General features: G+C 35.6%; 1 protein-coding gene across 1 annotated transcript; it reads right to left on the bottom strand.

Annotated features, from left to right (window-relative positions):
• Positions 1-1,490: 1,490 nt before the first annotated feature.
• casp7 (caspase 7, apoptosis-related cysteine peptidase) lies at positions 1,491-13,482 on the bottom strand. The gene is made up of 7 exons (XM_014973374.2): positions 13,337-13,482; positions 12,892-13,031; positions 9,072-9,223; positions 8,840-8,968; positions 7,533-7,708; positions 6,505-6,643; positions 1,491-4,826 (listed from the first exon to the last, which is right to left on the bottom strand). Exons 2-7 carry the CDS (start codon positions 13,029-13,031, stop codon positions 4,600-4,602), a joined length of 963 nt encoding a protein of 320 aa, XP_014828860.2. The 5' UTR covers positions 13,337-13,482; the 3' UTR covers positions 1,491-4,599.
• Between the last annotated feature and the right edge of the window lie 39 nt (positions 13,483-13,521).

Genomic DNA, 13,521 nt, shown 5'->3' with positions numbered 1-13,521 from the left:
GATCTAGAGAAACTCATCCATGTGTTTATCTTTAGTTGCATCGATTACTGCAACAGCATCTTCTCAGGTCTGCCTAACAAATCAATCCTCCAGCTGCAGCTGATCCAGAACGCTGCTGCTGGAGTTCTGACTAAAACCAGGAAGTTAGAGCACATCACCCAGTTCTAAAGACTTTCCACTGGCTCCCTGTAGCTCAGAGGATAGATGTTAAAATACCCTTAGTTTATAAATCACTGACCAGTTTAGCACCACCACACATTAAAGATCTGCTGTTGTCATAGCAACCTTTCAGACCCCTCAGGTCTTCTGGTTCTGCTCTGCATCCCCAGAACCAGAACCAAGCATGGAGAAGCAGCATTCAGCTCCTATGCACCACAAATCTGGAACAAACTTCCTGAAAACTGCAAAACAGCTGAAACACTGACTTCTTTTAAATCTAGACTAAAAACCTAACCTGTTAGATTTGCTTTTGAAACATGAAATGAAACATTAATCAACATGTGGCACTTGACAAAATGTAATGCTCCAGTTGTTGGTTATTGTGTTTTTATGACATAAAGCACTTTAAACTGCCCTCTTCCTGAAATGTGCTATATAAATAAACTCAATTGATTGATTGAACTAAAGATAAACACATGGATGAGTTTCTCTAGATCTTACTGAGACATTAGTCCTCTAATCCTGGAAATGTTCTTCAGGTGATGGAAGGCTGACTTTGTAACAGTCTTTATGTGGCTCTGAAGGTTCGGGTCAGAGTTCATCACTACTCATTCAAATAATTGTAAAAGCTATTCAAATATGTTACACATATTCTCATCTAAAGATGAAGTATGAATCGGCTTTGCGCGTGTTTGAGGATTTACCAGAACGTGACTCAAAGGACTCCAGAGATACCAAAGATTTTTTCTTTTCTTTTCATCACACAGGGAATACACAAAGAAAAGTACCTGATATCTGGATTACCTTCCCGCTCACAGCTACTGTTTACTTCCTGGAAAGAAATGTAAAAGTTCCTCATTTTCAAGGATGATTCATTCTCCATCGTCATGACCTAGTTTCAGTCTGCAAATATTTGTGCTCTTTAGCATTAATCTCAGTTGATTTCTAAAGATTATTCTCTAAATTGTGTCCTATTTAAATAAAGTTTATATCTGAGAATCTGAGTGAGATGGATGAGTTGAAGAATAATCTCCTGCTGAGTCAGTCAGTTGCCTGTTTTTTGTTGTTTTTTTTATCAGATCCCACATCCCTGTCACTGAAAAGTAATTTCACCAAAACAGGAAAGTAATCTGATTGAGGAAACAAAGAACGTACAGGAAGAGGTGTGTTTGTCATAGTCGTAAAAAAACAACAGACTTTAGGTGTCCCTAACAAAAACTGACTGAATCTATTAGACACACGTTGCCATACATGTTTGTCTCGTCACTAATGTGCAAAGTATGTTTTGATTGCTTTAATGTGATTGCGCTAATAAAAAATGACACAGTTAATTACACCATAAATTCATGTTTAATTACAGAAGCATTCCTCTGATTTCAAGTTATTTAAACAATTAATTGTCCAAAAAACTTGACCAAATTATGCGTTTAAATTCAAATCTTTTAAAATATATCCCTGAGGAACACAGCATTTAAAATCTGGAAAGCATTTAAACAAACATCTTATTAAAGTTTTTTTTTTTAAGTTTTCATTTCAAAATAAGGGGAACAAGCATTCGCTCCAGCTCAGTCCTGACACCAAATCACTGATCAGAGGTCCAAGAACTGCACTGATTGCACACATGTAGCATTTATGCTAATGATATCAAAATAAATACACATTACAGAGGAAAAGAGAAAAGCAGAATAATAAAAGCACATATGATTTCCTTCCACCATCATTTTTACCAATACATGCAATCACAAAGAGTAATAATAAAGCAAAAAACAAGAGTGCATATTGTGGAAAAGTGGATTGTGTAAATATAGGTTAGTTATTGGCCAGTAATAGCTGCCGCTGTGACTTTAACAACCAACAAATGTCATGTTTATGTATTTAAATATTTATTTTACCAATAACAATCAATTCTTGATGCTTATTTTAAACACTCTCAAAGTGTACAAATGCTTCAAAATTGTTTTTTTTTTTGTAGTTTTTTTGTTTTCGCTAAAAATATCTGTAAACTACAAAACAGTGTAAGTGAAGACGGAGTACAACACTAATATACAGTGAAATGATGTGAAGTGTGCTCCAGGTCCCGGTCCGGTTCAAATGCTTAGTCATTCTGAATGGCCTTTTTGGTGATAAATAAAATATAATGCTATAAAATAATAATAATAATAATAATAGAAAAATCGCCTAACTAATTTCTTGGACCCTTTTGAATAAATAGATGAACAGGTTAATGCTAATTAATTAAACAAATCTCACTTATTCGGGTTTGAACAAGATGGCAGCTAAACTGTTTGTGCTTCATGCTTGACTCAAAGTTAGAACAAAATCACTACACAGCAAAATATCACACCTCCTAATCCTCCACATGTAGGTGAGAGATTAAACATGACATCTGATGGGACAGTGAGGAACCTGAGGATGCTAGCATGTTGCTACCAACTTAGTTACAGGAAAGGCTGAGATGTTGAGCGTTGTAACAATGCTGCAGTCGGAGGAGTTTAAGCTTTTCTTAATTGACTGCTACTAAATCTGACAGCTGAAACTTTAAAAACATTCACATCTGAAAATGATCTGCTCCATTTTCCTGATCTAGACGGTCGTTCCAAATTATTTGTGGCAACTTTTGTCTAAGTCAGTTTATGATTATTTTTGCTATGATTATTGTTTCTGGCCAATCTCCTGGGATCTGTTCAAACTTAACATTCACTTTAGCAAATACAAACTAAAAATCTTCAACTAAATAAAATTATGTGCAGAGATTATTCAGGCTGTAAACATTACTTTGTCAGTTATGTGTGTTTCCCTTAAAGCTGCAGTATGTAGCTTACAAAAAGATGGTTTTTCCATATTTATTAAAACTGTCACCAAGTTGAGACATAGCAATCGTACAACTGCAGTCAAAGCAACTGATCAGAGCCAGGAGGAAGGTCTTAGCGCTGTCAATCATCCTCATATACTTGCTGCTAAATGTACTAAAGGCAGACAACTTACGGTTTCAGAAAAACCACATATCCGCCATAATTGGTGGCTATGCAACTAGCATTAGCACTCGTGGCAGGCTGTGTTGTGGTGAACCAGGGGGTGAACATGAGAGTGATTGACAGCGCTAAAACCCTCCTCCTGGCTCTGATTGGTTGTTTCTGACGGAGCGGTGTATTTCTACAGCTGGTACTGGGAACACTGGGAGAAAGTAGGGGAACTAGATTGTCACAAATTTTACAGTCAAAACATAATGATAATTTTACAAAATATGTAAAAACTATATTTTTTTATAAAAGTTACATACTGCAGCTTTTTAAGAGTCAATTTTTTTTGTTCAACTATTGTAATGATGCTGAATAATATGACCTGTTAAAAAATAAAGCTGTATATTAGAGCTCATTAGAGCTGCTGAAACACGTAGTTTAGAACTAAAATATATATATATAAAAAAACAATCTTTGTACTATTATATTCCTTCTGTTGTGCAAATTCAAAGCTGAAATTTAAATTAAAATAAATAAAAAACCAGAAGAACAGCAAAAACTACCCTTTTCAACCGCCTTTGGAAATAAAAACATTTATTTTGATGTGAGAACAATCCTAAAGCTCTCATTTCCTGTCATTTTAACCGTAAATGTATCCTTAATCTTTGATCGATCCAAGAATATATAGTAATTTAATAAATGTATAAGCAGTAGAGATTTAAAATCCTCAGTTACTGTCTAATAATCACAACATTCAGTTACACTGTAGAGTTAATTAAAGGTCACTAGGGGTTGTAGAAACATGCTTGAAAGTTTTTTGTATTTTATTCATCATAATTAATGCTTTAATCATAATTAAAGCATTAATTATTATTAATGCTTTCATTAATCATAGAAGCCTTAAACTATAAGTGCGAAACACTGCTTTGCATGTTTTAGTGAAGTGTATTAAAATGTGTGTTTTTAACCGTTTGAAAGTCTTTTTGACTGTATGCTAATGCTAATGTTAGCTACAAACAGATCCACAAGAGTAGCAGTTGTTTTTTTAATTCATTAGGTGGGCTAATTAGCTAAAAAAATGTTATATGTCTAGACAAATAAGTGCTGTAAAATGGAGAAACACATATTCAGATATGATTCCACCAACCCATAAAAACTGGCAGCTAATTTTATGGGTCGGTAGATCAAACATATATAATTCACAATGTCTGTCGACAACAATCGGCTTAAATGTGACTAGTATTTCAAGGGGGAGCCTGAAGAGGAGGTTTTACTGTAAACACATGAACTCAGAGTGTTATTTTTGATTGTCGTCAGGCCCAACTTCACACGTAGACAAAGTGGCATGCTCTAAATGTGCTGGGTCCTGTCGGGCCTGAATCATCCCTGAATGCTTCGACTGCTTGCGCATCGCCTGCAACAGCCGGTCGAGTCAGTCTGGTCAGTCAGTGAGTCTCTGTCTTACAGTACAGGCAGGATATCAGTTGAAGTACAGTTCTTTGGTCAGCATGGAGACCACACAGGGAATCTGTTTCTTCTCACTGAAACGCGGGTCCTCCGACCAGGACTCGAAACTGGTGGCCACCATGTAGTTGACCCGCGTTAGGATCTGCATTATCTCCAGCTGCTTGCCGAACTCGCTGAGGACGTTACAGAGCGCCTGGACGAACCAGGATCCGCGGCCCGGGTTCCTCCATGAGTAATATCCTAGAAAACAGGAAATACGCCAAAGAGTTTCACTTCACATGAGCCTAAAGCTGGACAATATGGCTGAAAAGGTGGGCAGAGTACCCAGAAGCTGTACTTTAACATATTTATTAAGCGAAAGTAAAAAGTAGGCACTCAAGAAATTACAGAAGAGTAAAACTGCACTTGGTAAAAAGACCACTCAAGTACTGAGTAACTGATCAAATTATCCATCATTTCATATTTAAAAATTACATCAATTGAACCAAAAGAAAAATTAATTGGAAATTTTACTATTTTAAGGATAAAAGTGACAATAATTCACATAAATAACAAAATCAGGCAAAATATGATTTTTCAAAATCAGTTTCTTTCAATAAAAAAAACTTTTAACAAAAACTGCAGGTGTGTGTCTGTGTCTGGTGAATTTTTGGTTAAAACATGTTTGTTTTTCATTCAGTGGGTAGAAAACCATACATTTTACTCAATTAAGAGTAGAAATACTTCATAATTAAACTACTCAAGTAAAAAGTGCAAGTACTCCTAAAGGTAAATTGTTAAAAAAAAAGTAACTCAAGTAAAGGTAACTCTGGATATAAGCATTTTCTTCAGTCAATATCAATAATTTTTAAAAAATTTTTTGTTTAAATATCTGAAATCCTGCCAAACTATTTCTTTTTTTAACCACAGTTTTCACTTATTTTTAAGCAGTTATGAGCCAAAGTGGCGAAACCCTTAAACTGCTACTTTGTCAGTTACTCAGCAAGTTGTTGCTAGGTAACCAAAGAATGAGTGAGTTGCTAGGTAACCAAAGAATGAGTGAGTTGCTAGGTAACCAAAGAGTGAGAGAGTTATTTGATTCCACCAGTGTTTCCCATTGTTTCACATGTCTAATGTAATATTGTATTATTGATTTATTATCCAGTCCTACATAAGCCTTTCGCAATAAGCAATTTATCAATTAATCGCATGATAAATGATAAAATATTGAAACAATTGTACACAGACTCAAAAAAGGCCGTTTGCTGAAAAAACCCCAACATACTCAGAACAATAATTAGTACAAATAAATACATATATATATGTATTTACATTTTGCATTTTTGATAAAAACACCTTTGACTATAACTATGTTTTACCCAAAACTCCTCAAGTGGCAGTTTTAGCTCCACCTGGTTTAAATTCACTAAAGGAATGCTGTATTATTGGACTTTTCTTATTTAAACAATAATTTGAATTGTTTTTTTGTATTTTTGATGTATTTCTAATATGGTTTTAAAAAATGCTTACATAGTTTATCCGATTAATAAATAAATCATCAGGATATTTGACAGAATATTTGACTACAAAAACAATTGTTAGTTGGAGCGGGATGATATTTTTTGAAGGACAATTTTGTTTACAAAGACTTCAGAATCCATTTTTTTCATGGTTTATATTTAAGTCATTTTTTTCCTGTTGTATTGATTGTTTTTGGTTGTGTATTATTTTTAAAAACTCTCCAGTTCCAGTGTAACATTTTCTTTACATCTTTAAGATTATGTCATTATCAATATATACTTGAAAATGGTCTCAAGACAACAATATTATTGTTTATTGCAATAATTATTGTGATAACGTTTTGTCCAGAAAATGTTATTGTGCCAGGCCTAAATTTATATTATATTGACTTGATTTGACACTTAAAAGCATGGCTTACCTGGCACAGTGGAGTATGCAAACAGAAAATCTGCCTCAACAGGGATTTTATGTCTTGGATTAGCATCGGTCTCCAGGGTGTCGTTTGGTGGACCTGAATCTGTCTGGATACCTTCATCAAATTCAGAACCTCGACAAGCCTGTAAAAGTACAGAAATACATACGTTTCAAGGACAATTCAAGGACTTTTCACGTATTTTTTAAGGTAAACTAGCAAACCTTAACCTTTGGAAATAAAAACAAAACAAATTAACCAGAGATCACACTATTATATGATTCTATTCAATATTATTGATGTTATTAACTTCATTGATATTAGAACAAAACACAAATTTAACCCCCCCAAAAAAATTATTTCAGTAACTTTAACATATAAAATATAGTAGAGTTTCTGCAGGTTTCACCAACTCAAATTTTAAGACCTTTATCACCACAGAAATGTACAAAAATAAATAAATTGTGTGGATTGGCAACAGAAGTGAGCCAATGGTTAAGACAAACATCGTCTAGCAAACTGGCAATAAATTTTCAATTACCCATGACAGATGTAAAAAAAAACAAAAAAAACGGTAGCTACCCACTAGCAAGAGTATATTAGCAGCTATTTAGCTGCCTGTGAGAAACTACACAGAATATATTAGATTAAATAGTCCATCCACAACAAAATTTAAAGCCTATTTAAGACCAACTTATTTCCCCCCCCCAATAGATTTAAGACATTTTAAGGCCTTAATTTTAGATACATGAATTTAAGATGTTTTAAGACTTTTTAAGGATGCATGGGCACCCTTTATTTCAATAACTGATTGATTAGGAATAAGTATTCCTTACATTAAACAAATCAGTTTGTATTAATGTAAAGTCAATGCTTCATTACATGATTTTGAGGAAGGAGTTTTTTCTCCTAAAAGTTTATTACAACTTTCTTACTAAATTGCAGTTTGAATATCAAGCATTTTCCAAACACCTTTTAGAAATTTAAGCATTTTCAAGGATTTAGAGCAATTGCATGAACTCTAAGTGTCATACCTGGATGAAGAAGAGTTTTGGCTTCCCGACTAAGCTTTTGCACTTGTCCCCCCTGAACAGCGAGGTGATGGTCTTGATGGGCATGGCTGCATCTGTGCCGTAGATCATGCCTTCCTCACCGTGACTCAGCAAAATGCAAGCGAAACACGAGCTGTCGCTGTGGTCTTCCTCTGAGGCTGACCAACAAAATACACCAAAAAAAAAAGAAATGTTAGCTCATCTAATTCCAGAAAACAGCTAATTTCACAGGCCTCTCTAGTAATTACCACTAAATATATCTAAAAATCTAAACTTCACATCACTCAGCCATCTATACAACCAAAGTTCATACATTAAGTTTACAAACATTTAACGTATAAATTACAATGTAACAAAATGTTATGTTTCGAAATGTCTCTTTAACACCTTTACGCCTGACTGGTGCGAGAAAGTTGCAAAAAAAATTTCTAAAGCATTTTTTCGCTAACCTTTGTGGTATTTAGCAAATGGCAATAATTATGTAATTGTAACGGGGATGAAACAAGAGAAATTTTGTCTGATTTAACGTCAGACAGTGAAAAAATATATATCACAGGGGTACACTTTTCAAAAAGTAAAATTCAAGCACTTTTCAAGGATTTTCAAGGTAAGTTTGATTAAAGAAGGGAGTTTCAATTAAATATTTTATGACAACATTCATAATAATATTTTGTGATTGTATTCAACATTCTACATTAGAGACAAGTTAAACTAAAACATAAAAGTTTATGTTTTGAAATGTCTCTCTTACGCCAGGAAAGAAATTTTACAAAATAAAATCTCAAAAAAGATTTCTTACCAAGTTAGCTGGACTTTATCAAATATAAATAATTTAGGAAATTCCAACTGATTTAAAAGAAGAGAAGTTTGGTCAGATTTAACTTCATACAGTGTGAAAAAAAAATATTTTTATTATCTTTAAATATCTAGTTCCACCTGTAAATAACTTTTTCTAAATTTAGGCTTTTAATCAAACGTTAGATTTCACTTTATTACAAAACTGCACAGTTTGAACATCATGCACTTTCCAAGAATTTATGCAGAAATCAAGCATTTCCAAACCTTGAAAACGCCTAACTGAAATTCAAGCATTTTCAAGGATTTCAAGCACTCGTGCAAACCCTGTATAACACAACTGTTATTGATGCTTTTTATAGTAACACCTGACTTCAAGAGAATTAAACGTAAAAATTTTTACATCCAATACAGACAAAAAAGGTCGTAATAGAAATAAAACGAATAAAGTATAAACATATGGCATTAAAAGGAGATGGAGAGGAACTGCTGACCTTGTTTGAGAAGATTCTCCATCTTCTCGCATGTCTGGTCGTTATGAATGACGACTTCAAAGCCCAGGCTCCTGAAGCACTTAAACAGCTCACCTGCGTCCCGGTCCGTCCCATTGCGAACATTCATCCCTGTTCGTAACAAAATATTAAAATAACGCAACCAAACAAAACTAGAAAATAAAAAACAAGAAAACTAGAGTGCAAGGTATTCTGAAAACCGTGTGTGCCATACCCGTGTTTTCATCAAAGTTTTTGTTGTTGATGATGATGCACTTCCCCACTCGCCGGTAGCTCATCTTATACTGGAATGTTGGGACACGAATTCTGGAATGGCTTTCAGAAGAGTTGTCCTGCTCCCGCGTCTGGCCATCCTTCTTTTTTTTGCTAGCAGAAAGAAAAATTACATTTAGAGGATTAATTTAACTGACAATGAAGGCTACAAAAAAGGCAAACAATGTAGAAAGTTTAAATTTAAATTTCTGCAGCTTCAGTTCTTACCATATTATGTAATATCTTGCAAATATAGAAAATATCCCTGGATCACTGAACATTTTTTAGGTCAAAAATGTTCTCAACCAACACCTAAGATGTCCAAAGCAGCTAGCATGCATGACACAGTAGACAACCTGAACCACTGACTAGAAAAAACCCAACACATACATACATACTTTTTCAAATAAGGTATAAACGTCAAGGCCAAATTTGGTCACAGTAATCCACAGTCGGGCTGAAGAAGAAACTAGAACATTTTTGCAAAGATCATCTATGCAGAGTGAGTGGGAGGAAATGATCCAGCAGAGGTAATTCTCACAGTCCAATGATATTTTCATTCTTTCAAAGATCCATCCAGACAGCCGGGCCAACAGTGGCCCCATTGGGAAGCCAAACCATCTAGAAGAGCCGAGTCATCGGGTCGCTCAAGCACTAGAACAATACTGTACACCGCAATACCTCTTGTGCACTCGCAGGCAGCGCAGCCATTTTCAAATAAGCATGTGATCTAGAACATTTGAAGCCCCCCGCCCAGCTCCAAAGTGCCAACATGCGGTGCCAAACAATAGCATGAGGGTGGGCAAAGAGCTGGATCGCTGTTCCACTGCGGAGAGAAACCCGTCTTACCTGGGTTCGTCATTAAGCACCACTCCGCTCTGCATCTGAAACGCCTTGATTCTGTCTCGTTTCTCCACACCCGGAAGCACAAGGTTTTTTTTTTTTTGGTGTGTGCTAGGAAGCTAACATGCTCTCTGTAGAGTTTGGAGTCCAGACTGGGTCCGCGAGTGGCTGAGGACTGGGGCAGCGCGCTGTGAGCCCCCTGAGTCAGCAGCCTCCCCATCGCACCAGCGTTTTCTAAAGGCCTATTCATGCTCCGGCCCTGAGCCTCACCCCCTGCTGAGGTCAGACAGGTCATCAATGTCCTCAGCTGCAGACGGACAAAAGATCCACCCATACAGTACCAGGTGTACAGTTTGACTTTTCAATAAATCTAAGAGGAGTAGCCATGAGAAAACTGAAGATTACACAGCTGAGAGGAAATATCAACAAGGGGATTAAACCTGTCATAACAATAATGCCCATAAAGAGTCATTTACGCAACATATGACACGCTAAATCACACGTGTCAAACTAGAGGCCTGTGGGCCAAATCCGGTCCGCCATAGCTTTTTATGTGGCCCTCTAAATTCTAGACTAAACACATAAATATTATGTTTTCAATCAAACCAATGCAGTTTTTAACCTTTTACTGCCAAATTATATCAACCAAGGCCTCCAGTTTCTTGATAATAATTGTGGAAACTCACACAAAATCAAGAAATTCCCTCACTTTTTTGTGCTAATACATAATTGGGAGTTTATTGCAGATTTTTCTCAAAAATTGTCAAAAACTTTCTTACTTGTAATAAATAGCTGCCTCAGCCTTAATTTATGTCAGATTATAATCCAGGATCTATACAGCAGAGGTTCCCAAACTGTGGGGCGCGCCCCCTAGGGGGGCGCCATGTCATTGCAGGGGGGGAGCAGGAAGCCGTCTGGATGAAAAAAAAACATGAACACTGTATGCGCTGGGTTTTTACCTTAGAATGGCCAACTCTCTGTTATTCCTATGTCAATTTGATACAGTAGAGGCTTCCACACTTCCCATATTTGTGTCCTCTGTCACTTTTATCAGCAGTTAAAACTGTTTAATCCGTTGTTAACATGTTGTAACCTGTTTTTCCGAGCCGCCTTTAAACTCAACATGAGCGCTACGAAGCTCGCGCTGGGTTTCCACCTGTGAAGGAGACCTGCTGCTGCTGTGCGGAGCTACGTAGGTTTGTGTTAGAATCACGGCAGCAAACCAGCAAAACGCAAAGAACTTTTCACAGTTTTTCCCTCCAAACTAACCGACTGAGTTGAGTAAAGCTGTTGGATGCAGGTAATGTTAGCTAAATGATGACTAGCTAATATCAATACAGAACCTTAAGCTTAACAAGTACCTTGTAGGCTACCGATGTTGGTGTCTATTTTCAGCTACGCACATTCATTTTGCCCCCAAAAAAGTCGATGCCCCCCCTCTCCCCCCCGTCACACGCGTCGTTTCAACCAGACAGCCATTTGTAATCCATAGGGGGGGGGGGGCTGCAGAAAATGTTTGGAAACCACTGGGGGGGCGCAGAAGAAAAAGTTTGGGAACCACTGCTATACAATGAGTAATAAAAAGTTGCATTTACTGTCATAAATAAATGTAAATATTTCCAAATTAGTACCACAAACACTTTGATTTTTATTGGATTCATTGATAACTTAACAGTTTGTGATCAGGTTTTATCAATACATTCTGGCACTACCGGTCCTTTAAGAGCATTTGTGATTTAGATTTGGCCCAAAATGAAAATGAGTTCAACACCTCTGGTCTAATTGTATTAATTTTATACTTTCTAGTCCATTAACATTTAAAAATATGCTACTATATATTACCTAAAATGGGATTTCTCAAGCTAAATATATTAAATGAGATACTGGAGCAAACATCAATATCATAAATAAACTTATAATTTTCTTGAACATAAAGTTAATTTCAGATCATATACTACTTAACGTTTGTGTTTATATTTATTTGTTTAAATGTTTTTGTTTTGGACAATCCTATTTTATATTACTTTTATTGTGTCCTATACACATTTATCAATAGAAATAACAAAGAAGGGAGTATAATATGCTTGATATGATTTATGTTTTAAAAAAAAAGGTTTTTCTTTATAATCTAAAATCTGAGGTCCTGTTTTTTGTACAATTATATAATAGAAATAATCTTTTGGTAAATCAAACATCTTATGTGTCAAAATCTGAACTCAGATTAAGTAACATGGTTATTTGGTTTCATTACTAATGTCAGTAATGTGTTTATCTATAGGACAGATTCAGAGCGCCACCTTGTGAGTAAAACTGGAACAAACCCTTGTTTTTAAATCTCAATGCCTAATTTTCTAATTTGCCTCTTACATTCCACCAAACTAAAATTGTTAGGATTACATCTGCCAAACATTTTTATCTGTTTTTATTCAATAACAAAAATGTTAATTACTGTTAATAAGTAGCTAGTTGGATTTTTTTATCCAGTAATAAAGGTTTTTTCCTTATTCACTCTAGAAAAAATAAACGCTTTTACCTGGGACAAGTTGGTTCATAAAATGGGAAATAAACTGTTTTTTTTAAAGGAATAAGAAGAGGATGATTTACTTATTCATTCTGACAAAATTACCAGGAATAGGATGGAACATAAGGCAGGAAATAATTGTTTCTGAAGAAAGAGGAACAGGTTTGAAAAAGCAAAACAGGTGAATCATGTTTGACAGGATTATGCTGAGATTAAAATGTGGGAATTAGATTATCAGAAAATGGAAGAAAGACGCTATGCTTTACCACAGATGTGTGTTTGTGTGTTGTTGTTGTTTTAATTTAAGGAAATCAAAAATATATTCGTGCCACATTAGTAGTAGAGCATACACAGAGTTTTGAAAAGCACAAACTATAACTTTGGTTCAGATTATGCATGGACTTCTAATGAAAGTCACCTGAACAGAGGAAATCTCGCACTGCGGTCAGGTCTGGCGTCGACGTGGTCCTCCATCGTCTCTGCGTCAGGTTCTAATTTCACTTCATCTGTGCCAGGATCGCCTCCAAGTTCACTAAGCTCTGCTGGTTCTCCAGACATCTGTGTTTCACACACGTAAATAAAGTTCAACTACAAGCTAGCGGTTAGAAACGTCATACTAATGTGTTTTACAGCAAGAGTCAGCACGGCTACAGAGAAATAACACTGACTTAAATTTATTATTCACAATAAATTGTGAAAAAAATTCACAATTTATTCACCTATGAATTTTGAATTTATAGGTTTTTAGCTACTAGTTTACACGGTTTGTTTGACATATTGTGTTAGCTTCTTGAAGTGTTTAGCTAGTAAATATCTGAATCGTTGCCAACTTTTAAAATATTAAAATGTCAGAGATAACTTACGCTCAAGTAATCCGTGGGCTGGTCGGTAACAGCGTATTTAGAGTAAAAAAGTAGCTTGTGGGTCAACCTTCCTTTTCCTCAAGTTTCCACGAACTTTCTGTTCCTCCAACTTGAGAAAGTGAAAGTAGGTGTCGCTTGTGCGTGGTTACGTCAGCACCATACGTCACTTCGTTTTTTCAGGGGCT

Source organism: Poecilia mexicana, unplaced genomic scaffold (assembly GCF_051168715.1).
Source record: "Poecilia mexicana isolate PSO_F unplaced genomic scaffold, ASM5116871v1 scaffold_19, whole genome shotgun sequence".
NCBI lineage: Eukaryota > Metazoa > Chordata > Actinopteri > Cyprinodontiformes > Poeciliidae > Poecilia > Poecilia mexicana.
This window is presented reverse-complemented; position numbering and strand designations above follow the sequence as displayed.